The sequence below is a fragment of the Chanodichthys erythropterus genome, chromosome 2, assembly GCF_024489055.1.
Source record: "Chanodichthys erythropterus isolate Z2021 chromosome 2, ASM2448905v1, whole genome shotgun sequence".
Lineage (NCBI taxonomy): Eukaryota > Metazoa > Chordata > Actinopteri > Cypriniformes > Xenocyprididae > Chanodichthys > Chanodichthys erythropterus.
In genome coordinates this window covers 38,754,471-38,780,000 of record NC_090222.1, presented here as the reverse complement: position 1 = coordinate 38,780,000, position 25,530 = coordinate 38,754,471, and the positions used below count along the sequence as shown (strand labels likewise).

Sequence of the window (25,530 nt, the reverse complement as noted above, 5' to 3'; positions counted from 1 at the left end):
AAATCGCAAATCACAAATTTAACCAGAAAAATCACAATTAGATTTTTTTCCCAGAATCGTGCAGAAGGAAACAGATCCATCTTTTTTTTTATATATATATATATATAATTTCAATATCAAGTCTCTCATGTACAGAACTAGTTACATTGCATTCCAATTTTAAGTATCTCCTCCCTTTATTGTAACTTGCGCAGGAAAGCAGCATTCACTATAAGACAGGTGTGTATAATTAGTGGTGTTTGCTAAGGCAAGTGTCATTATTATTACTCATACTTGCAGTTAGCGATTTGTTTGGATCATTTAAAGCAGCTATTAAACTATGTGTCATCTTGCAGCGTTTGAGCTCCAGACATGAGAAAGGTCTTGTTGAGTCTTGTGTGCGTATCATACAGAATCATATCATACGGATTGGGAATTGAAAGGAAATTCTAAGCAAGAACCAGATCTCAATTTCCAGCTCTGGTCATGATATGCATTTATGAGCACAAACAAATAAGCATTATGAGAAAGAGACCCCTGGGACAGGCCACCCTCCAAAACACAAGTACACATGCAAGTGTATCTGCTGCTGTTGAACACAGTGCAGATCTAAGACTTGTTTATTATTATGGGCTGGATCTGGTCCCGGTCTGTTTGTTTGGCACAGATACAACGGTCGAGCGGACAGAGTCGTAAATCTTCAATATGACGCTTATCACGAGGGAATCCGGCAGATGTGGCAGCCCTTTGACAAACAAGCTCAAAGATGTGCTCTAAAGTCATCTGTTTTTCTTTCTTCACCATCTTTTGCTCAGCTGTCACCATCATTTCAGCAGATTTGAGAGTGAATTTACTCTTGTATTATGCATTGATATTTTAGCAGTCATTCAGAGGAATAGGCATGCATTTGCCATTGTTTCTTAGATTTCATCTGGTAGACCTTTATCACATTTAAAATTGCATGTTGCATTGCTGTCATCTGTGGGTAAGTTATCTCCACTTGGTCGTGACCTCTACAACAATCTCTCTATTATTCTCCACAGCATGTTGTTGTTTTTTTCATGAAGTGCCCTTGTAATTTATCATATCGTGAGGTAGTTGGCGATATCCAGGTCTTTTAACTTCCATAAATGGTCTGGGGAGGGAGGGAGCTTTGTAAATCTGGTTTTCCATGATACATCCCATGTAGCGTGAGGCCAGTGCTGACGTGTCTGTAATGTCTCATTCCTTGTTGGCTTTTCACTCATGAATTAATGATGATTTATCTAACTGGAATGGCCAGTCGGTCCCTGTTTAACTTCTCAAATCTCTTCGCTTTGTTCCACCAACAGCGCCGGTCCCAAAGGAGACAACATCTATGAATGGAGGTCAACTATTTTAGGACCACCGGGCTCTGTGTATGAAGGAGGGGTCTTTTTCCTTGACATTGCATTTACACCTGACTACCCATTTAAGCCACCCAAGGTAAGAGAGAAGAAATATGTGGCATATAAATATGCATTAAAATTGGTGGACGACCGATAAGGGTTTTCAATGATATCTGAAGAGCAGAGCTATGGTGTGCACATTTGTTTTATTTTATTTTCATATATCTTTTGGTGAATTGAGTAAATGTTGTGTAATCAATTCAATATGATTGAATAAAATGTATATAGGTAGGCCAATAGGTGGTGAAAAGTGACTGTCTTGTATGAGTGAGTGACTGAGTCATTCACTGAACTGATTCATTCAAAACACTGATTCGTTCAGGAACAAAACATGTGACCTGTCTTTATGAGTGAGTCATTGAATCATTCATTCGATTTGTTCAAACGCACTGATTCAAAAACACCACCGTTGTGTGTTGTTCAGAGACGCGCTGATCATTGCTTTGAGTTTGTTTGGATCTATTTTAGAGGCGATTCAATATTGTATTTAAAATGTAAATTGCTTATATGAGTTGTTTATTGTCCTATTGTACTCAATTACGCTGTTTGTGATTAGCGGCATGCATTTATTGTATATCATTTATATTAAATAAATAAATTTATATAAATTGTAAAATTAAACTAAAATGAAATGCTGGACTAAAATGATAACATGGGTAATTTATACTAAAATACATGGGTAATTCAGGTTTAAAAAATGAAAAGAATTATTAAACTGCACTTACAGCAGTTATATATCATAATGTAATATAAATATAATACATATATAAACTTTTATTTGTATTTATTATTTATAATTTATAATATTTATAATATTTTTAGTTACATACTTTATTTTTATTTTATAATTTTATATATGATTTATATATTTTTTATTTATATAATTAATGTAATGTGTATAAACTTTTATTTATTATATTATTTAATATATATAACTTTATTTTGATATAATTTGACAAACTATAAGTTTATATATATATATATATATATATATAAACTTATAGTTTGTCAAATTATAGCAAAATAAAGTTATATATTAAATGATATAATAAATATAACAAACACAAGCATAAATATAATATGAATATATAATAAATACATTTATTATATATTTTACATTTATTTATGTGTGTTTTAAATATATATATATATATATATATATATATATTATATGAATTTTATTGTAACATTCTAAATTAAAATTTTCTTCAAGTAACTACTGCTACTTCAGTTCAGATTCAGAAACTAAACTAGAATTTAAAACTTTAAAACAATGCACAAACCTCCTTCATAGGCCATCTTGTTTTTCTGCTGATACCTTAAGGGACATTTTATTGTCTCTCTTTCATCCCAGCCCCCCTCAGCAGCATGTTTCCCCAGGGCCTGTGTGTCTGTCATTGTCCCGTAAAGCCGCTTTCAATCTGTCTCTAAACCTCGTTTACAGTAGGATGTTCATTTGCAGACGCCACATTATGTCCTATATGCGTTTGTTCTTTGGGCTCTTTGTGGGTTTGTAGGTAGTCAGGATGAAGGAAGTCGTTCTGGTGGCAATTAAACTGTCATGAATCTCGAGGCAAGGAATGTCAAGGTCCATTAGAGGGTTTCCCTGAAAGCCTCCGGCACTTACACAGATGTCTCTCGCACACAACGAACATGCTTCCTGTAGTTCATACAGAAACAAGTTTCCTGCGTATAGTGTGGCACGACCTCAGATATTAACCCTCTGGAGTCTGAGGCTGATTTGGGGCCTGGAGAACTTTTGACATGCCCTGACATTTGTGCTTTTTTCAGTTGTTCATAAACATATTAATGGAAAAAGTGTCATTACACTGTATTCAGCACAAACTAGGCTACAATAATATGTGAGGAACATGTATGTACATGTTTGTGTTTTTGAAGGAATAACATTTATGCGTGGTTGTTGAAAAAACAAAAAACTTAAGTCACTGAAATAAGGCCAAAAAAAGTATAATAAATCTGTGTTCATAAGACTTTAGGGTATTGGAGGTTGTAGACTAGAGTTTTTGCTTCAAAATTATGTAAAAATTATGCTGCCTACTCCTTCATATTTAACAATATATTGATTTAGTTTTTGTAAGACACTTTTTGCCAAGAAACACAGTATGCAAGGAGGCGTGAATCACCACTGAAAATGGGCCATTCTCACCTGAGAAGACAAAAGAATTGGATAGTAATGAGCTGAAATGACTTGCATATTAATGAGGCATTTCAGTCAGGTAGGCTGTGAAAAAAAACCTTCTGTGATGTCTCAAGCTCATTATGATATATGAAACATACAGAAAAATATTATTACAATATAAAGTAATGGTTTTATATTATACTTTAAAATATAATGTATTTCTGTGATGCAAAGAGTCTGAATATAGGCTTTTAGTTTAAAAGCATGCACATTTGGAGAAATATTGGATTCTCATATGCTTATGTCAATTTTCTATACAGAGGAGTTATTTTTATTTAATATTCACTGTCATTACTATGAGCGCTGGTGTTTTCAATTCATCCTTGAAGTCGGAGGGCGCTCTGTGCATTTTAGTCCACAAATTCATCTAAAAGAAGAAGAGGCTATTCCATGAATGGAGTTTCCAATACATACAGCAGCAGGAGGGCGCTAAAGAAACAAAAACTCATCTAAACTTCATCTGTAGAAGACAAGTAAACAGGAAGTAACTGCATGTCTTCTAGAGATCGCTAACCATGACTTTTACATCCAGATAAACACTTTTCAAGACAATAAATACACGATTGAGATAATAAATGCATGTATTGACTGAATTAGCGTCTGAATAGCGCTGGCTCCGTGGGCGTGGCCGCATTAGCAGATAATGAGCTGAATCACGGATTTCTGACATGGCTCTCTTTTCATACAGATTACATAAACAAAGAAGGTTTGTTTTCGATTTGACTTACATGATTTAAAACCTGACATCTTAACGTTTTTTTAGACATAAGTGTAATTTTTTTGTCATTAGTATTCACTAAGTTACAGTTCATTTTCTGAGAACTATCAGATTGGAGTTCGTTCAGAGGGAGAGGAGAAATCACGCATCATGTTAGTTTTCTTTATTTTACAAAAAGCACAAAATTCTGTTTTTACTCTGAGTGTACACAAATGAAAGAATATATTCCACAGATTAAAATGGTGTATAACTCTTAATTGTATGTGCAACATTGACGGAGTATTTTGAGTCTCTTTCACACTGATAAGAAAAAAACCACGGTGGTATCGCCGGCGATACCGTCAGACCTCAGAGTGTTAACCAAAGAAAAGATTCCGGTGGGGAATTCAGTGTGCTCTCATGGTGTTGTTTGTTTGCACACATCTAAGATTCAAAGGAATTATTCAAAAAGCAAAAACACATAAATGCTTTTGAATTTTAGGTGTGTGTCAGCACGAGATGCGATGGTGTCGTTGCCGTTCATTTAACCTACTAGATGCGGCGCTAGATAACATAGAGAAGTTACATCGAAACCGTAACAAAGCCATTCACACACACAGAACACATTTTCTGTGCTGCTTTTCCATTGTTTTCTATGTAAACACGGCTAGACGGACACGTTTGACCATTGCACTCACGTCTCGCTCAAGAAAGCCGCATGTTTAGAAAGCCATGTAGAGGTTAAAAGACGTTCACCTTTTCAAAATCATGTCTCAAGACCTTTTGTGGGTTTTTTTTCCATTACAGTTCTGCATCTTGTTTTTAAAGTGCACTGTGATCGGGGCTTCAGATCTTTGTTTTAAACTATGCATATATACATGATGGTTTTATGTTCATAATTGTTTATGCAATTTAATTTATAAATGTTGGTTTAAACATGCACTTTTTTACAGACAGTCATGTTATTTCATTGCTTTGAATAAACCATTTAATATTGTTGCTCATTGCTCCCTCTTGTGGCCTCAGGAGACTTTTTCCCCTCTAACTGAAATTATGCCTTTTTAAATTTGAATATTAGTAATATTTAAATATAAAATTCTAATTTAGTTTCCCAGCCATTTTGACAGCCTCACAAATTAAAAGTAGCAAAAGACTTGCATATTAACCCTTCCGATGAATTTCTCATCCTTTCCCAGGTAACGTTCCGTACAAGGATCTACCACTGTAACATCAACAGTCAGGGTGTGATTTGTCTGGACATCCTGAAGGACAACTGGAGTCCCGCCCTCACCATCTCCAAGGTGCTGCTGTCCATCTGCTCTCTACTCACAGACTGTAACCCAGGTAAGACTCAAACCCTTCTTCTGGTAAAGTAACACCAAGCTCACCCCTCTACACACACCTGTGCAATTGAATCGTCATTGACTAGTAAATTTTTTACTCTATCAAAAATGTTGGAATATATTTGATCAAAAATACACTAAAATCAGTAATATTGTGAAATATTATTGCAAATTAACTGTTTTCTATGTGAAATATATTTTAAAATGTAACTTATTCCTGTGATCAAAGCTACATTTTCAGCACCATTACTCCAGTCTTAAGTGTCACATCAAGGCTCGAAATTGCGACCATTTTGGTCGCATATGCTCCAGAATTTTATTTTGTGCAACCTCAAAATATATTTGGGAGCATTTGTGCAAATAATTCTTGTGGTGCGACCTGTTTTCTAGAGATGCAATGACCATAAATCAGAAATAGACGGTTTTTGCTCCAAACACACGATCTGCAATTGGTTTTGAGTTTAATTTTGGCCGATCTCTGTTCCGGACTTGCACACAAACTGCATTGCAGTCATTTCCCAAAATGTAATTTGTGTGAAAAATATTATGAAGTCTGTTAACAGGACATTAACACAGACCAGAGACAGAACATGTTGAAGACAAGAGAAAGAGGAGAACAGAGAAAATACTGTACCAGGCACAGCAAGTCCACTGTTCATGACGCACGAAATTTAAGAAAATATAAATATTGAATTGGGGGTGGGGGTTTATATGAATGCCTCCTGAAGGAAACTGATTGTCTCCAGAAAAGTTTCAATTGCATTTTCTTTTCCTCTTATCTCCATATAAAGTAGTACTTGTAAGCGCATCGCTGATTTGTTTACAGCAGTACCTAAAAAAACGCTATCTCGCTTCTTTTCCCTAAGCGCCACCTACTGTCAGAGAGTTCATTTGCATTTTCATTCAGTCCGTCTGCGGTTTTTGTTTTGGTGTGTCTTATGTAGCTTAATTTCACAAATCTAAAGTCAGACCATTTTGTTTTTACTTTGAATCATATAATTAAATCTAATTCAAATCAAAACAACAGCTATAATTTACAGTTTTGAATGTTGGATTATTGAGCAAAAATGACAGTATTTTAAAGGGTTAGTTCACCCAAAAATGAAAATTCTGTCATCAATTACTCACCCTCATGTCGTTCCACACCTTTAAGACCTTCGTTCATCTTCAGAACATCTTTTTGTTGTTTTTTTAATCCTCTGTTGAAAGCAAAGAAAATACCACATTCAATTTCCAGAAAAGTAGTAAAAACATGGTAAAAATAGTCAACGTGACTACAGTGGTTCAACCTTAATATTATGAAGCGATGAGAATTTTTTGTGCACAAAGTCTCTTCCCTGTCAAATTTTGTATTTATGTTTAGTTTTTTGTGCACAAAAAGTATTTTATCATAAGTATTTTAAGTATAAAATAACAAAATCTTAATTTGAACTAACCCTTTAAGTTAAATGCAAGTGATCGTACCGGCGCCTCCATGTCATGCGCCAAATAACAGCACACATTTATCTAGGTTAACGTTAAAGCGAGCGGACTTCTAAAGTTGCTACTACTCACATGTCAAGTGTTAAGCCATATTTGAGGTCGATGAATGATGAATGAGAGGCGAATTTGGATTTATCCATCCGTCTGCATGATTTCGGCACTTTTTTTGTTTTATTTTTTTTTCTGCGACTAACCTACAAATACCAATTTTGCTTGACTAAGCCTCTTCTAGTCGACTATTAGGGGGCATCCCTACTGTTTTAGCTTCTTTCACTATTTCAAATCACTGTATAAGCAGTAGTTTAGCCCCTAAGTGGCAGATAAAATGTGCTTTGCATTTGGTCGATTAACTTGCTGACGAATGTCCCTGTGTCCGCAGCTGATCCCCTGGTTGGGAGCATCGCCACACAGTACTTGACCAACAGAACGGAACATGACAGAATAGCTAAACAGTGGACGAAGAGATACGCCACATAAACCGGGCCGTACAGTATCGCCCCCCTCCTCGACACAAACACACACTATATCCCCCCTCAGCCCTACTGTGCCTCTACCTCTCCCCGTCTGCTGAAAGCACACTCACCAAGTGCAACAATAGATCTGGCCCCTCTTCCTTCCAACTTCCTGTAGACCTTTCTGTGAAGAAAACTTTCCTTTGTTCCTTGTTGACTTGAAAGCTTCTTTTTATACAAAGAGTAGATTGGGACTTTATTTTCCAATTATCTGAATGTTTGAATTACCTTACTGTAGGTGAAAAGGAATACTATTGTTATTATTATTATTATTATTATTATTATTATTGTTATTATTATTATTGTCCTTCAACTTAATGTATGTATATCCTTTCTTTTAAAGTGGCATCAGGAACAAATACAGCTTATGAACTACTTTTGTTTTTTCTCATCACCATATAGTGTATTTCTTCTTCTTTTTTCTTTCTCTCTCTCTATCTCCTATCTTTCCTTTTGTTAGAAGTCAGTAAAAATTTCCATGCATGTAACCGGATGTCGAATCGCATCCATCCAACTCCAAACTCTACCCTCTTGTTTTGTTTGTATGTATTTTTTAAACTCAAAGTCATGGCAGCCACTTGACGATAGGCTTGCTTGTGAATTTAAAAAAATGAAAAGGAAAAAAAAACAAAAAAACAATGTGTACATATTGCTACATGCCACCTCTGGCCAGAATGGACTGTTGTGCACTTGCTTCATGAAAAACACCATAAATAAACACTGTGGCTGAATTGTCATTTCTTGTATGTAGTGTCATATGTTCAGTGCACGTGTTTTCAGTTCCACACTTTCTCTCTAGTGTTACGCATGACTTCCTGTGCTTCTGTCACATGTGGTTTAAACATCAGTCACACTGCAAAATTGGTTTTATCTAATATGTGTGTCATGCAAGAGCTCTGGTTTGTACAGTAGTGGCCAAAAGTGATGTCCAGAGGGATGATATTTGGTTTTAATGACCATAAACGTTTGATTAAACCATCAAAATATGAGGAAAATATTTTAGATATTTTTTTAAATATGAGGGAAAAATACTTGGTTACGTTATTTATATGACAAAATTTGTTGAGGAAAAAAATGGCAAACGATGGCTACAGGTTTTATTTGACAGGTTTACAGAAAAACAATAAGGATACAAAAAAAAAAAAATATATATATATATATATATATATATATATATATATATATATATATATATATATATATATTTTGCACTGCTCAGACATCACTTTTGGCCACTTCTGTATGGCAAAAATGTGAAAACATATTCTGGCGGGTGCTTTCCTCCAAAAGTATAATCCCTGGAAATAAGCAGGAAATTATATTGCCAAACATGCAAACTCTATACCACGGCACTCCACATATTCTGCTATTTGCACCACGTCAAATCTTGTTTTATTTATTTTTATGCAGTTTTTTGATTGAGAGAGGAGTGTGGAGTTTTTGCTAGTTTCTGGAGCTTCAATTTTCTCATTAAGATGCACAAGTTTCCCCATTCTCACACATTTCAATGTCAAAATCAAGACTAATGAAAGACATAAAAGTAGGTTACAAATGAATGAATCAGAGTTGATGCACTACCTGTTCTCCTGAGGATCTCCTGTGAATCCCTGCCTGATTGATCTGATTACCTGGAAGAAAAAGCAGCTGATTTGAGTGTACAGAGACTTTCAGGAGAGCTTTTCACAGTCCAGGTAAGAATATCTTCATGATAACACTTGTAATTTTTTAATGTATGTATATTTTGCACTTACAAACAACCATGAATGCCTTTCCAGGATGACATCTGGATTATCTGCATTTTATGTAAATTATTCTTAAAAAATGTAGGTATTCAAATTATAATTTATGTAAATTCTGTCCTCCATACTAACATTTCACGATAAATTTTAAGGTGGACTGGTGTTTTGTATTAGTTTTACTGTGTAGATTTAGCTGAAAGCATACTGGGAAGTTCCTATAGTAGCAGCCTATAGGGGCATGTTGTCACAAATTGGCACAAGGCAAGCATGTTCAGTTTCTTTAAGGTTAACCCCTTAACTGCCACCCCCCCTTTTTGAGCATATGCACTATCCAAACTTAAATTATTATAATTCAAGAATGCTATGGAATATAGATTTAAAGGAACATTTCATCCAAAAATGAAAATTCTGTCATCATTTTCTCACCCTCAGGTTGTTCCAAACCTGTATAAATTTCTTTGTTCTGATGAACTCAGAAGATTGTTGCTGAAGTTTAACCACCTCAAATGAAAATATGAAGAAGATATAGAAGTCTAAATTTACTGTAAATCAAATCTACTGTACTTAATTTCATATCAAATATATATTTTACAAAATATTTTTTTACTCTAAAATTGATATAAAATCAAAGCCATATGTATAACCAAGTTGTGTTTCACAAAAATTGAGGTTCCCATGAGATTTTGTTTAGGCGTTGTACCAAAAATAGCCACTGGGCGTCACCCACTTTCCATTGAATTTTTTTTTGATGCATTCTCCTGTAACAAATTAATACATTTCTGTCCAAATATCACTTCTATCACAAAACAGATGCCAAATATTGAAGCTTGAGATTCAGACCTTTCTGGCGATGTGTTTTGTCAAGATTAGAAAAGTTTTGACTATAAAATAGTTCAAATAAATTTTGTAATATGAAACATGACTATGCCCACTAGGGGGATGAGCCAGCTAAAAGAATTTAAAGTACTGTTTCCATGGTAAATCAAAGTCCAATTTTAAAACTGTTTTCACAGGATGAATCCTGAGTTGTATCCTAATTTATGATTAAAAAAATATGTGACACAAATTTCAATAAATAAAAACAGCTCCAAGTGTCCCGCTAGCGGTGACTGTTAAGGGGTTAAATAAATAAATTCATAAATTAATTTAGTTTTTATAGTCTGCACACTCTACTAGACAGCTAATTATTGTTACTCATTTGTAAAATCCCCCTGTAGTCAATTATTTTATCCCTTAAAACTAATCTTTGATCACCAAAATGACATATTTAAACATGTCTTAAAGCATATTAAAAACACCACATAGTCTTTAAGCAGTTTCATATCATTGTATAGGCTAAACTTACAAATGTTTGTCTTCTTTTCAGCACAATTCACTCTCACAAAGCAAAGGCGCTAAGATGTCATCATTACAACGGTTATGGAAGGAAGTTTTTTCTTTCTAGGGATAGTATATGTATTAACTACACTAAACTAGTCAGAGATTTTACTAAAACGCTTTTTTTCTAGAACAGATAAAACGTAGTTCCCGCTCTAAATTCTGATTGGATGAGCACCTGTGACCGCGCGCATTTTATTAATGAGCCGTTGCTACGTTGCTTAGCAACCATAAAGAGCCCACTTATAGCAAACCTGTTTATTCTTATTATTAGTAGTATTATTACCAAAGTCCTTCTAAGATTCTTTCACTCGGCGGCCATCTTAGAAACGCATCTCGGGCATTCAAGTGCAGCTCCTATCTATTTGAATGGGGAAACATAATTCTAAAGCTGTTTGCCAAGCTTTCGAATAAAATTTGTATATTTGAAATCACCAATGAAATCTGACAATAACTGTCTCATAATTTTTGTTTCCAAACACTCGAAAAAAAACGATATTTTTCAGGCTGGATCAACCTAAAAGCGCGTCTCTTGTGCCTCAATTCGTAGGCTCGCGTCTGACTGTTTCTATAGGAACCGGAGCCGCTGCAGTGACGATGACTTTAACAATTGGCGATTGGCTCTTATTTAGAAGGCGGGACTTATTCCGCCATATTGCGTTGCACTTTCTCCCATTCAAAACAATACGAGTGACCCGTCTTGTGTTATTCTATAGTCTTTGTTATGACACCCATTACTTGTAAAAATCACGCTGGATAAGCGAGTCGTTTATTAACATCAATTAACCTAAATTTCAATCGAATGATCTCAGCCCACATAAACCAAAAAGGTTAATCATACAATGTCATTATGTCTGATCCACAGCGATAAAATTAGGAAATCTTCCACTTGGTATTTTATGTTAGTCAGCAGTTCACAGTTCATTTACTATATAAAATCAAGTGACGACTGTTCTACAAACTAACCTTTCACACACATGACATCTATCAGCTGTTGGAGATTTTAATGATGAGCAAGACATACTCACCACAAGTGCCAAAAGGTTGATCAATCATTGCGAATTTTACACCTCAAATCATAAAATGTCAAACTCTGTCATTCACTCAAGCTGATTCAGGTCAGTCCAGCGCTCGCGTGTTCAGCTGTCTTAAAGGAACAGTTCACCCAAAAATTAAAATGGCGCGATTGTTTCCTCATGACATTATTTTTTTCCGTGGAGCATAAAAGTAAATTTCCAAGCATCCATTTTCCTCATAAACCACGACTGTCAAGTTAAAAATAGAACATGATAGAAATACGATAGAAGTTGTCCACTTGACTTGCGCGCTAGTCCAAGTCTTCCTGCATTGTGTGTGGAAATATTATATTTTAATTATATTATATTCACTATTCAGTGTTGCTACTGTTAACTAAATCTATTAAAAAAATTGTTTCTGTAATTAAAATGAAGTTGAAATTAAATAAAACATTAGATGGGGGAAAAAAAAAAACTTAAATGAAACTTATAGCTAAAATAAAAGAAGTTTGGTTGCAATCGAACTAAAACTGAAATAAAAACTAATTAAAGCTATAAACAAATACAAAAAAATAAATGAATTAAAAATAAAGCCAAGCTTAAAATATGAATAAATAATATGCTATAAAATAGCACTGATTACATTTCATCTTCTGATTGAAGGACCAAGAAAAGTTAGATGATCAATGTAACTAATTTACTTACATTTGATCAATGCAGAATCTTAAATATGTATTATTTATTTTACGTCAGAACCTTTCTTTGTTTTAACATTTTCAAAATCCTAAACTTTTAATAATCTCAGACTAGATTCCACTGCATATTGTATTATTAACATGTATATTTAATAACCATTATATGATTCCAATAACGTGTGCTTTGTAAAGATTAACACAATCTAATAACAGAGCAGTAATATTTGTGGTCCCAACACAGACATCTATATTTTCAGGACACCCTGACACCACATTTACACCAGATGATCCATTCAAACAACCCAGGATCTTGATAACATCATCTTCAGAGAAAAAAATCACCTGCTTTCTATTTGTTCACCATGTTCAGATAATTGTAGAGATCTAGCCTGTCCACTAGGTGTCAGTACATGACTGTCTGTTTATCAGTATCTGATAGGGACATCCAGATAACATGGACTCTCCATTCAGAGGTGCTGCTGTCCATCCACTCAATACAGACTGTAATAAAAGGATCAAAATGAGAAGTATATTTAAACATCTCTGTCCAGTGTGTAGATTTATAACCCGTCCTCTGTAAGGGTCCACTGCTGCCTGAGATATGTGGATTAATGCAGTCAATTATCTGAGATAAAGATCAAGAGCTGGTTAATAATTCATAGATTATGGTGAAACGACATGCCATAGACCTACTTTACCAAATGGTTATTTATAGATGTTCTTCTGGTGCATTTAACCACACCTTCCTCTCTGGGGTTGTGCAGTACAGGACGTCGTGTCCTAGTGTTCTTCGAATCAGTGATCTGACTGGAGAAAAATGTTCATATGGGGAACACATATTCCCAATTTACTCCGGGTAATTATGGGATGTATTGGCATTAATATGTACTTTATAAGTACTAATAAACAGACAATATGCAAGTTAATAAGCAAATAGTTAAAGTGAGAATTGATCCCCATACTAAGGTGTTACCAAATGTTCAGGCTGTGTATGGTACATTATGTGACTTTCTAAACTTGGCTTGTTAAAGCAGGTTATTGTCTTGGGAATAACCAGTCAAATTTACTATCACTGTTGCATATCCAGAGGTGTAAAGAGTACCTGAAAACCATACTTGAGTAAAAGTACTGATACCTTACATCGAAAATGACTCCATTACAAGTTATAAGTCACCAATTCCAATACGACTTTGAGTAAAAGTCTTAGAGTATCTGATTTTAACAGTACTGAAGTATTTTACTCGTGCTGAATGTAGGCTCAGAGATGCACTAGTCCTGCAAGGCATGCCAGTGAAATTAAGAAACGATTGATTTGTAAGATGAGAAATCATGTTTATTTTCTAAAATCAAAATAAAACTGAACACCTCAATGTTGCAATAAATCAAGGTTGACACAACAACCTTTTAAACGTCTACAAACTCTTACGTCTCAGTTAAGCTCAAGTGGCTATAAGTAAACCAATATCCATCAAAAAGATCTTGTCAATATAGCGGATTAATAAAATAATGTTATGTAAAATTAAAAAGTCAAAGTCTGCTACACATTACCAGCTGATGCACTCACATTCATGTAAAGTGTCCATGTTGATAGGGGTGAGTAAAGGCAAAACGCACAAGATGTAGTACCTTCAATGACCTTAGATGTCGATATCGCTGCTGCAGAAAAAGTTAGGTGTCATGAAAAATGTAATGTGTAATTGCATTACTCATCACAAATGTATTCAAGTAAAAAGTACATTTACTTGCTCAAAAACGTTGTCAAGTAGAGAGTAAAAGTTGATAATATCTTTGATACTAAGTACAACTACAAAGTAGCGAAAAAATACTTAAGTACAGTAACTAATTACATTTCCTCAAGTACTTTACACCTCTGTGCATAACCATCATAACCATAATTATGATGCTGTCACATAAGGCTCATATATGCTTTTCTGTCCTGGCACTGAAAAAAGTGTAGTTGAGCTTAGTAAATATTTGAATAAATGTTCTGAAGAAAAACAAGACAGTTATTGCATTTTATGGGTAAAATGAATGTCTTAAAATGTAATATATATATATATATATATATTTGCAAGTTGCTTAAAAGTGTCTGCTAAATTATTAAATGCGTGTGTATATATACACTATATTGCCAAAAGTATTGGGACACCCCTCCAAATCACTGAATTCAGGTGTTTCAATCACTTCCATGGCCACAGGTGTATTAATCAAGCGCTAGGCATGCAGACTGCTTCTGCAAACATTTGTGAAAGAATGGGTCGCTGTCAGGAGCTCAGTGAATTCAAGCGTGGTACCGTGATAGGTTGCCACCTGTGCAATAAGTCAATTTGGGAAAATTCCTCACTACTAAATATTCCACGGTCAACTGTTAGTGGTATCATAACAAAGTGGAAGCAATTGGGAACAACAGCAGCTCAACCACGAAGTGGTAGGCCACCTAAAATCACAGAGCGGGGTCAGCGCATGCTGAGGCACACAGTGTGCTTGAGTCGCCAACTTTCCACAGAGTCAATAGCTACAGACCTTCAAACTTCATGTGGCCTTCAGATTAGCTCAAGAATAGTGCATAGAGAGCTTCATGGAATGGGTTTCCGTGGCCGAGCAGCTGCATCCAAGCCTTACATCACCAAGTGCAATGCAAAGCGTTGGATGCAGTGGTGTAAAGCACGCCGTCACTGGACTCTAGAGCAGTGGAGACGTGTTCTTTGGAGTGACCAATCACACTTCTCTGTCTGGCAATCCGAAGGATGAGTCTTGGTTTGGCATTAGCCAGGAGAACAGTACTTGCCTGACTGCATTGTGCCAAGTGTAAAGTTTGGTGGAGGGGGATTATGCTGTGGGGTTGTTTTTCAGGGGTTGGGCTTCAACCCTTAGTTCCAGTGAAAGGAACTCTTAATGCTTCAGCATACCAAGACATTTTGGACAATTTCAAGCTCCCAACTTTGTGGGAACAGTTTGGGGATGACGCTTCCTGTTCCAACATGACTGCGCACCAGTGCACAAAGCAAGGTCCATAAAGACATGGGTGAGTGAGTTTGGTGTAGAAGAACTTGACTGGCCTGCACAGAGTCCTGACCTCAACCCGATAGAAAACCTTTGGGATGAATTAGAGCGGAGACTGTGAGCCAGGCCTTCTCGCCAACATCACTGCCTGACCTCACAAATGCGCTTCTAGAAGAACGGTCAAAAATTCCCATGAACACACTCCTAAACCTTGTGGAAAGCCTTCCCAGAAGAGTTAAAGCTGTTATAGATGCAAAGGGTGGGCCAACTCCATATTAAACCCTACGGATTAAGAATGGGATGTCATTAAAGTTCATGTGCATGTAAATGCAGGCATCCCAAAACTTTTGGCAATATAGAGTGTATATATATATATATATATAATATATATTCCTTGCTTAGTTGGGCACACTTGATATTCATATGTTATATATATACAAACCCGATTCCAAAAAAGTTGGGACACTGTACAAATTGTGAATAAAAAAGGAATGCAATAATTTACAAATCTCATAAACTTATATTTTATTCACAATAGAATATAGATAACATATCAAATATTGAAAGTGAGACATTTTGAAATGTCATGCCAAATATTGGCTCATTTTGGATTTCATGAGAGCTACACATTCCAAAAAAGAGGCCAGAAAAGTTAAATGTACATATAAGGAACAGCTGGAGGACCAATTTGGAACTTATTAGGTCAATTGGCAACATGATTGGGTATAAAAAGAGCCTCTCAGAGTGGCAGTGTCTCTCAGAAGACAAGATGGGCAGAGGATCACCAATTCCCCCAATGCTGCGGCCAAAAATAGTGGAGCAATATCAGAAAGGAGTTTCTCAGAGAAAACACGCAAAGAGTTTGAAGTTATCATCATATACAGTGCATAATATCATCCAAAGATTCAGAGAATCTGGAACAATCTCTGTGCGTAAGGGTCAAGGCCGGAAAACCATACTGGATGCCTGTGATCTTCGGGCCCTTAGACGGCACTGCATCACATACAGGAATGATACTGTAATGGAAATCACAACATGGGCTCAGGAATACTTCCAGAAAACATTGTCGGTGAACACAATCCACCGTGCCATTCGCCGTTGCCGGCTAAAACTCTATAGGTCAAAAATGAAGCCATATCTAAACATGATCCAGAAGCGCAGGCGTCAAAATTTGAAGCTCTTTTTGGAAAACTGGGACGCCATGTCATCCGGACTAAAGAGGACAAGGACAACCCAAGTTGTTATCAGCGCTCAGTTCAGAAGCCTGCATCTCTGATGGTGTGGGGTTGCATGAGTGCGTGTGGCATGGGCAGCTTACACATCTGGAAAGGCACCATCAATGCTGAAAGGTATATCCAAGTTCTAGAACAACATATGCTCCCATCCAGACGTCGTCTCTTTCAGGGAAGACCTTGCATTTTCCAACATGACAATGCCAGACCACATACTGCATCAATTACAACATCATGGCTGCGTAGAAGAAGGATCCGGGTACTGAAATGGCCAGCCTGCAGTCCAGATCTTTCACCCATAGAAAACATTTGGCGCATCATAAAGAGGAAGATGCGACAAAGAAGACCTTTGAGCAACTAGAAGCCTGTATTAGAGAAGAATGGGACAACATTCCTATTCCTAAACTTGAGCAACTTGTCTCCTCAGTCCCCAGACGTTTGCAGACTGTTATAAAAAGAAGAGGGGATGCCACACAGTGGGAAACATGGCCTTGTCCCAACTTTTTTGAGATGTGTTGATGCCATGAAATTCAAAATCAACTTATTTTTCCCTTAAAATTATACATTTTCTCAGTTTAAACATTTGATATGTCATCTATGTTGTATTCTGAACAAAATATTGAAATTTGAAACTTCCACATCATTGCATTCTGTTTTTATTCACAATTTGTACAGTGTCCCAACTTTTTTGGACTCGGGTTTGTATTAACTGCTTTGTATTTTAACCAATAAAAAAGTATTAAAACAGAACATACGACAATCACATATTTGTATAATCCCTGGTGATTGTTCAGATAAATTGTAGTAAGAATATTTGGGTTTAGGGGTATGGGGTTGGATTATGCGCTCAAACGTGTCTAAATAGTGTAAATAAAAAATAAAATAAATGTAAATAAAATTATGCTGGTGGATTAAATTGAAAATCACACCCCAACATATGTCTCATAATGGCAAAATTACACCCCAATATGTTTTTTCATCATAATTCCCATGGCCATCTGCTATGCAAAAAGTTTCAAATTAAAAGCAATGCACACCAAAAAAATTAATGTGAAAAAATGATGTGAAAGTGTTAAAAATACAGATAGGCATTCAAGATCTATTTGGTCTCTTTTACTCTAAAGAATTATTAACTTGCACAGGCAGACTTTCCATACATCATGTACATTGTCTAATAATCATTGGCTTTCAAAATCATCAATAAAGGTCAGAGGCAATTGGTGTCAAAGCTGAAATTGAACTGTAAACTGGTAACACTGTAGCTGATGCTGAGTTCAGTTCATTGGGCAACGCTGACTTTGGTGATGTGAAAGGGCTTTTAGACATGATTTATATCAAATGAAGCATTTTGTTCTTTCTTTTCTGCTTCTTATCTCCCCCAGGTCCACAGAGGCAGACCCAGACGCTGAGAAAATGCAGTGCACTGTTTGTCCTCTCGCAACTATTTATTCAGCTTTCTGCTCACAGATGCTTCTTGTAACGCCACTCAATTACTGCGATCTGCTATGGTCCCCACCTAACGGACGTGTAATTAATTAAGCTCTTTAATTTTATGTTAATGATGTGGAAAATGCTAATGACTAAGTAAAATAGGTTGTTGAAAGGCCTATAAAAACACGATGAAAAGAAAACGTTTGATCAGATGCTTCATGTACTTTGAACACACAGGAGGTTGTTACAAATAAATTATCTCTATTTTATTCGCTTTTTTACATCTTTAATGCAAGTTTTCTCGAAGTCACACTCAGGAATCAATTTTAATTGTACTTATTCAGTCTGATGTTCTTCTATTTGTAGCACTTTGTGTGTGTGTGTGTGTGTGTGTGTGTGTGTGTGTGTGTGTGTGTGTGTGTGTGTCTGTGTGTGTGTCTGTGTGTGTCTGTGTATGTGTTTGTGCAGCATCACTGAAGTCAACTAACTTTCACAGCGAATTCTCATTACAATTTTTGTAGAAGAAGAGACTTCCCTCTTTGACTTTCAACAGCCCATCTTGTAATTTAAAGCACTGAGTAATGCTATTATAGATTTCTGCAAAGTACAAAAAAAGCATTCTGTCACTGTGCTATTCAAAGAAAATTCACCTCTTTCAGTGAAACGACACGAGTTGCTTCTTTCCTGTTTTGTCATGTGTCAAAATGACATAATGAGACAAAGCTGTAAAGACTAGGAGCATCACATTCTCACATCTGTGGTACTGGATTGATTTAGTAAGGTATAAAATATTTTACTTCTATATATTTTTTCTTTTCATATTGAATTGTGACTTTTTTCAGTTTTGTTTGTTTTTGTTTGTTTTGGTCAGAAAATGAAAATTACAAAAACATTTAACTGTATGTGTATATATGCGTGCATTGATAGATAGATATATCTAATACCAATAATATGCATTTTGATATTTACAGTATACACATGAAATGACAAGTATTTTAAGGGCTTATTTTTCATTGTTAGCAAGAAGGAACTTTTTTTTTTCTTAATGTACATTTTTTTTTATGTATATATCTAAAAATGAAATTGTTCTGAAACAGATGTTGCTAAACTTAATATGTTTGTTATTGTCTTTAAAGTGTTAGTGCTGGTTAATTCTCTGATAATGTTTATATTTTAACTGTCATAAAGTTTTTCACACTTCACTAATAGTAATAATTCTCCTTTAACATGTTTCACATCTCCGACTGGTGACAACCTGCAATCTGCAAACTGAAAATAAAAACATTTAGACATTTAGACATATATATATATATAAGTACATCTATAAGTACATCTTTGTACCTTCTTACCCCTAAATGGTACATATTAGTACCTTTTCACTTTTGTCACTTTTTGTACTTTAGGGACAGCACTGTACCTTTTTTCTGACAGTGTAACCCCATAATTATATAGTATGTACATGTAGTTAATTACTATTATCCAGTACTAAATTGCACTGTAACAAGGACACCCTAAAATAAAGTGTAACCAAAGCTTGTAGTGATTGAAACTATTACTACTTTTTACCCTGGTGTAAAAATGTCACCTAATCATGCATTTTGATCTCTGTATGTGTTCATTGTGGAATTATTGTGAAATGCTCCTATGCATTTCCTGAGATGCATTGTTATATATTCAGAATTTATTTGAGAATATCCTAAATATACTACATGTTTATTTATTATTGCAAGCATAGATATTATTATAGATATTATTTAGCACTGTTGTTTTGTTTAGTCAGTCCCTTTGTTGGGACTTTTTTTTTTTTTTTTGCCATTAAGCTAAAAGCCTATATGAAATGCCATAGAGGTTACATAATTGTTCAGACATTTTGCATCACAGAAATACATTATATTTTAAAGAATATAATAGAATACCATTATTTTAAATTGTAATAATATTTCACAGTATTGCTGTTTATGATGAGCTGAGACATTATTACAGAGGGTTTTTTTCACAGCCTACCTGACTGAAAGGCCTCATTAATATGCATATTATTTCAGGTCATTATTATGTGATTCTTTTGTCTTCTCAGGTGTTAATGGCCCATTATTCATGCAGATTCACGCCTCCTCGCATACTGTGTTTCTTGACAAAAAGTGTCTTACAAAATTTAAATCTCTCTATTGTTTTATATGAAAGAGTAGTCAGCATAATTTTTACATAATTCTGAAGCAAAAACTCTAGTTTACAACCCCCAATAACCAAAAGTCTTGTGAACACAGATTTAAAATACTTTTTTTGGCCTTATTTCAGTGACTTAAGTTTTTTGTTTTTTCAATGACCACGCATAAATGTTATTACTTCAAAAACACAAACATGTACATACATGTTCCTCACATATTATTGTAGCCTAGTTTGTGCTGAATACAGTGTAATGACACTTTTTTCATTAATATGTTTATGAACAACTGAAAAAAGCACAAATGTCAGAGCATGTCAAAACTTCTCCAAGCCCCAAATCAGCATCAGACTCCAGAGGGTTAAAAGCATGCACATTTGGAGAAATACTGATAGATTCTTATATGTTTGTCAATTTTCTATACTGAGAAGTAATATTTATTGTCATCAATATGAGCGCTGGATACTGTGTTTTTAATTCATACTTGCAGCCGGAGGGCGCTCTCTGTGCACATTTAGTCCACAAATTATTCTAATGAAGAAGAAAAGGAACTAGGAACTAACGGCATGTCTTCTAGAGATCGCTAACCACGGCTTTACCATCCAAATAAACACTTTTCAAGACAATAAATACATGATTGAGACGATGAATGCATGTATTGCATCTGAATATGGGTCTGAATAGCGCTGGCTCTGTGGGCGTGGCCGCATTAGCGGATAATGAGCTGAATCACAGACTTCTGACATGGCTCTCTTTTCATACAGATTACGTAAACACAGAATGTTTTTTTTCGATTTAAAACCTGACATTTCAACGTTTCTTTAGACGTGTCATTTTTTTGTCATTAGTATTCATAAGTTACAGTTCATTTTCTGAGAACTATCAGATTGGACTTCGTTCAGAGGGAGAGGAGAGATCTAGCATCATGTTAGTTTTCTTTATTTTACAAAAAGCAAAACATTGTGTTTTTACTCTGAGTGTACACAAATAAAAGAAGACATTCTATAGTTTCAATTGATATATTACTTATGTCTCTATGACAAGAAATGACGGAGTAGTTTAAGTCGGTTTTGCTGCAATGTGAAAAAAATCCTACAAAACGCGCTGACGCGTTTTCAGACCTCAGGGAGTTAAATACTGCTGGATTAGATACCAGTGCCTGTTGAGGACAATTACGTTAATGAGAATAACTCCTTGTAAAGCAATATTTTACTGATACTAAAAGAAAGAAAAAAATAGGGGTTAAGACTCATGACATTCCAAACCCGCAAGACCTTTGTTTACAAATTATTTTTGATGAAATCCGAGAGGTCTCTGAACCACACACTGCTTACGTTGTAGAGACGCGCATGCGTAGTGCTGCTCTCATGGACGGCGCCGGCCAATACTAAGTCGTCACTCTTCGGAGAACCAACCCCCTTGGGCCCCTCACCCCTCCTGCGCCCCAATCACCCAGACCAGCCCCCTGCATCCACTTCCACTCCCATGCAACATCAGCAGTAGCCTCCACCCAAGCAGCGTAGAGGAGCCGGTCATGGACAGGGTGACCAGCCATCCAGGCCCCCCGCCATGCAAGGTGCCAAAAGTAAAGGTAAACAGAGGCCCTAAGACAGGCGACCCAGAGATGGAGGGGACAGCTTTTTGGGAGATGATGACTGCACCAATCCTTCCCCCGGAGGAGGACCGGGTCAAAAATCCTTTGTTTCATTCTCTTTTTGTTCTGCCCAAATTCTCAAATTGAAGTAGTTTCCTTCGTCTCTGGGTCCCAAGAGGGTATGAAGAGAAGTGGGTGCAGAACCGGACCGCTCTCATCCTCCTCTATCAACCGCAGGCAGCAGTGGGGGCTTTGAGCATGCAACCCAACCTTCTCACAAAGCCTCTGCCCGACCGTGGACCAGGTCGACCTTGAAAAGAGAGCTCCCTGAGCCGGGTCCCTGCATTTTACCTTGCTGCCCCACTGAGGGTAAGCCTGTGGTCCCTTTGATCCTGCTTGCACAGTATCTGCGAGCCTGGTTAGCACTCCCCAGTCCATCTTGCTGGCTCATTCGGACCATCAGGCTCGGCTTTACGATTCAGTTCGCCCGACGTCCCTTTTTTTAAATTTGCCGATGCCCAAGTCTTCCATGCGGAGATCGCAGTCCTATTGGCAAAGGACACAATAGAGTGGGTCCCTCCAGCCGATACAAAGACAGGGTTCTACAACCCCATTGTACCCAAGAAAGGTGTTGGGTTCTGACCAATCTTGGATCTGTGAGTTTTGAACCGGGCTTTACTCAAGCTACTGTTCAAAAATGCTGACACAGAAACGCATTTTCGAATGCATTCATCCCTGTGATTGGTTTGCAGTGATCGGCCTGAAAGATGCGTACTTTCATGTCTCAATTCTTTCTCGAAACAGGCCATTCCTGTGTTTTGCGTTCAAGGGTCGAGCATAACAGTACAAAGTCCTGCCCTTTGGCCTGTCCCTATTGCCCCGTGTCACGGAGGCAGCCCTTGTTTCCATAAGAGAACATGGCATTCGCATTCTCAATTATCTCGACGACTGGCTTATTCTAGCACAGTCCTGAGATCAGTTATGCGAACACAGGGACCTGGTGCCTAGTCACCTCAGCCAGTTAAGTCTTTGGGTCAACTGGGAGAAGAGCAAAATCTTGCCTGTGCAGACGATCTCTTTTCTCGGTATGGAGTTTGACTCAGTCAAACAAAAAACATGCCTCACAGAACTTTTCCAATGTTCACTTTCCCAGTGTTATCCAACTTCACTGTGTGAGTCGTCTTTTCTGCATATGCGTACACCATGTCAGAGAGGGATCAGCTGGCTTTCACAGGGCACTGGAAGGGGCAGCACCTGTGGAGTTTTGGTAGGGATCCCAAATTGTCGGTCTCCTCCCGTCGCAAACAAATATCTTAATCTGTCATGACAATGTGTCACAGACACACCAGGCTCTACACGCACCCAATCACAATGCACTCCTTCTCCTGAGTATTAACAAACCACACCATCAGCACCAATCACCTCAGCAGCATAAAAGACACTCCAGAGCACACAGTCACTGTCTGGTCTCGTTAACGCAAACCTACCTGTTATGCCTACCTCAAGGACTACTTACCTGTCTCCAGCGTTCTCTGTGATTCCTAGTGTCTCCTCGTCTCCAGTGAGTGTCATTGTGTCTCGTCTGCTCCATGTCTGCCTGCATCCACAATCCCTGGGAAAGACAAAGACAAGTATCAGTTCCAGTATCATCTCCAGTCACAAACTTATCCTGCTTTCACTCACCTGCACTCTGCCCGCCATCTCTGATTGTTTAATAAATATACATCTTAACTATACCTGTGTCTCAGGGTTTGAGAGTGTGTAATTAATAAGAATTTTTCGGTGTGAACTAACCCTTTAAATATTTATTTTTCTCTTACAGGTTTGCTTACTTGGCATCTACAGTGACAATGGCGTGGACGGTGGGTCTCAGTAACCTGGTGTTAGCGGTCTACGGATTCACGCTGATCATAGGCCTTCCTGCCAATATCTTGGCCTTTTACACCTTCTTTCAGAAGATCCGCCAGCAATCCACCCCGATGGACGTGCTGATTCTTAGTTTAACCATCTCTGACCTGATCTTATTCTTTTTCCTGCCATTTCGCATGGTGGAGGTGGCCAACATGAAATGGACGCTGCCGTACTTCCTCTGCCCACTGTCAGTATTCATCTTCTACTCCGTCATCGGCAACAGCACCTTACATCTGACGGCCATCAGTGTGGAGCGATACCTGGGTGTAGCTTTCCCCATTAAATACAAGCTGAAACGCAAGCCTCGAAATGCAGTGATAGCCTGCGTCATGTTCTGGGTTGTTTCCATGGCGCACTGCAGCGTCGTCTACATCATCCAATACCACGATCATTTGAACCCCAACATCACCGATCCATCGAAGCGTAACACCTGTTATGAGGAATTCACCACCGAACAGCTCAAGATCCTCCTGCCGGTTCGCCTCGAGCTTTCTATTGTTTTCTTCTGCATTCCTTTCCTCATCTGCTGCTTCTGCTACATAAAGTGTATCTGCATACTTTCCCGTCTATCCAAAGTTCACGCCAAGAAGCGGTATAGAGCTATCGGGATGGCGTTGGGAACGCTTCTGGTCTTTGTTATCACTTTCATGCCCTTCAGCGTCATATATGTGGAGGAATATGTCAGCGGCTACAGCGCTAATTGGAAAAAATTTGCTCTGCTCACCACCACGCTGAATGCATGTCTCGACCCTTTCATATTCTACTTCTCTTCTTCAGCACTCAGAGAGACTTTCAAGAAGGTGTTGCAGGAGCTGGTGAGGCGACTGCTTCCTCCCTGCTGCCGCTTGGCTCTCTGCTGCCCTTTATTCAACCGTGGGAAATCAGAGGAGAGAACACAGAGCTCAGATGACAGCATCCGCTAACATATCAAGCCAGGTTTTGCTTTGATTGATGTGCTTTGCATTGCCTGCATGTGCATCTTCAATGAATGACATTCTGTCCAAAGCCAATTCTATTATGCCACCGTGACCCAATGCTTTATGGATGGACAGATGGACAGCTTAAAATTTGTTTTTGAAAGAGAAAATCAAGCATGCACATGATGATTGCACATCATGCAATTCAATGCAAAATCTAACATTCAAATACGTAGCATTTACTTACAGCATTGCTATGATCATAATCAAGATACTCTGATACAACCTTGTGAAACAAGCTGTTTTTGTTACTAATTTTTCAATAAATTTTGTGATTAGACTTCCATTCTTTATTCCTTCATTCTGAACCATTTACTTGTTGCTCATGAATGCTGTTTATTTATTTTCTTTGCAGCACTCAATATAATTTTTTTTAAACTTGCCATCTCTTTAGATAGACCAACACAAACTCCTGTGATGTCACTTCCTGTCTCTGATTGGAGTTATACAGCGTGTGGAGGTACAAGTTTGATTTGTAATCATTTATTTAATTTTTTTTCTATATATTTTATCTGTTCTCTTTATAATGGCTAATAAGTAATCTAATTTATTGTCACATAATGTGAATATTGGGTGTCACTGAAAATTTGAACAGTTCCATGTCTCGGATGTCAGAATTTGGTTATCACTTTGGTTAATGTCAAAGTTTAGTTTTTTACCTCATTAAGTGAAGTTCCTAAACATAATTTAGGGAGGAGCGAGCCCATCTAATCTTCCAATCAACAGCCAGAGTATATAAGCAGCTGCTTACCTC

At 37.0% G+C, this 25,530-nt stretch overlaps 3 protein-coding genes across 20 annotated transcripts in view; 2 read left to right on the top strand and 1 right to left on the bottom strand.

Moving 5' to 3' along the window:
* Positions 1–8,686, top strand: part of ube2e2 (ubiquitin-conjugating enzyme E2E 2) — a 39,773-nt gene extending 31,087 nt beyond the window's left edge. Inside the window, exons 4-6 of the mRNA XM_067412196.1 lie at positions 1,311–1,443; positions 5,500–5,647; positions 7,508–8,686. Of these exons, the coding sequence (XP_067268297.1) occupies positions 1,311–1,443; positions 5,500–5,647; positions 7,508–7,605 (379 nt within the window). The 3' untranslated portion in view covers positions 7,606–8,686. The remainder of the gene's footprint in view (positions 1–1,310; positions 1,444–5,499; positions 5,648–7,507) is intronic.
* znf385d (zinc finger protein 385D) overlaps positions 1–25,530 on the bottom strand; it is a 235,096-nt gene that overhangs the window by 206,339 nt on the left and 3,227 nt on the right. For 10 of the 16 annotated variants that reach the window (XM_067412001.1, XM_067412007.1, XM_067411973.1 and 7 more), the window contains exons 1-3: positions 11,785–13,423; positions 9,219–9,268; positions 6,775–6,845 (exon numbers count right to left, since the gene is read on the bottom strand). The gene's annotated coding sequence lies outside the window, so the exon portion shown is untranslated. Of the gene's footprint in view, positions 1–6,774; positions 6,846–9,218; positions 9,324–11,784; positions 13,424–25,530 lie in introns of those variants that run through there. The other 6 variants (XM_067412024.1, XM_067412043.1, XM_067412016.1 and 3 more) reach the window with 5 other exon arrangements.
* LOC137037835 (free fatty acid receptor 3-like) lies at positions 9,239–25,511 on the top strand. Of its 3 annotated transcripts, XM_067412175.1 has the most exons (3): positions 9,239–9,331; positions 18,085–18,914; positions 23,711–25,511. In XM_067412175.1, the coding sequence occupies exon 3, from the start codon at positions 23,739–23,741 to the stop codon at positions 24,720–24,722; it is 984 nt and encodes a 327-aa protein (XP_067268276.1). In that variant the 5' UTR covers positions 9,239–9,331; positions 18,085–18,914; positions 23,711–23,738; the 3' UTR covers positions 24,723–25,511. The 3 variants fall into 3 exon arrangements, with proteins under 3 accessions (XP_067268276.1, XP_067268284.1, XP_067268266.1); XM_067412183.1 differs by lacking the exon at positions 18,085–18,914 and having other exon boundaries at positions 9,284–9,331; XM_067412165.1 differs by lacking the exon at positions 9,239–9,331 and having other exon boundaries at positions 13,635–18,914.

Bases quoted from the DNA above. Each gene is read 5' to 3' on its own strand.
- LOC137037835 (XM_067412175.1), top strand. From the start codon at position 23,739: ATGGCGTGGACGGTGGGTCTCAGTAACCTGGTGTTAGCGGTCTACGGA.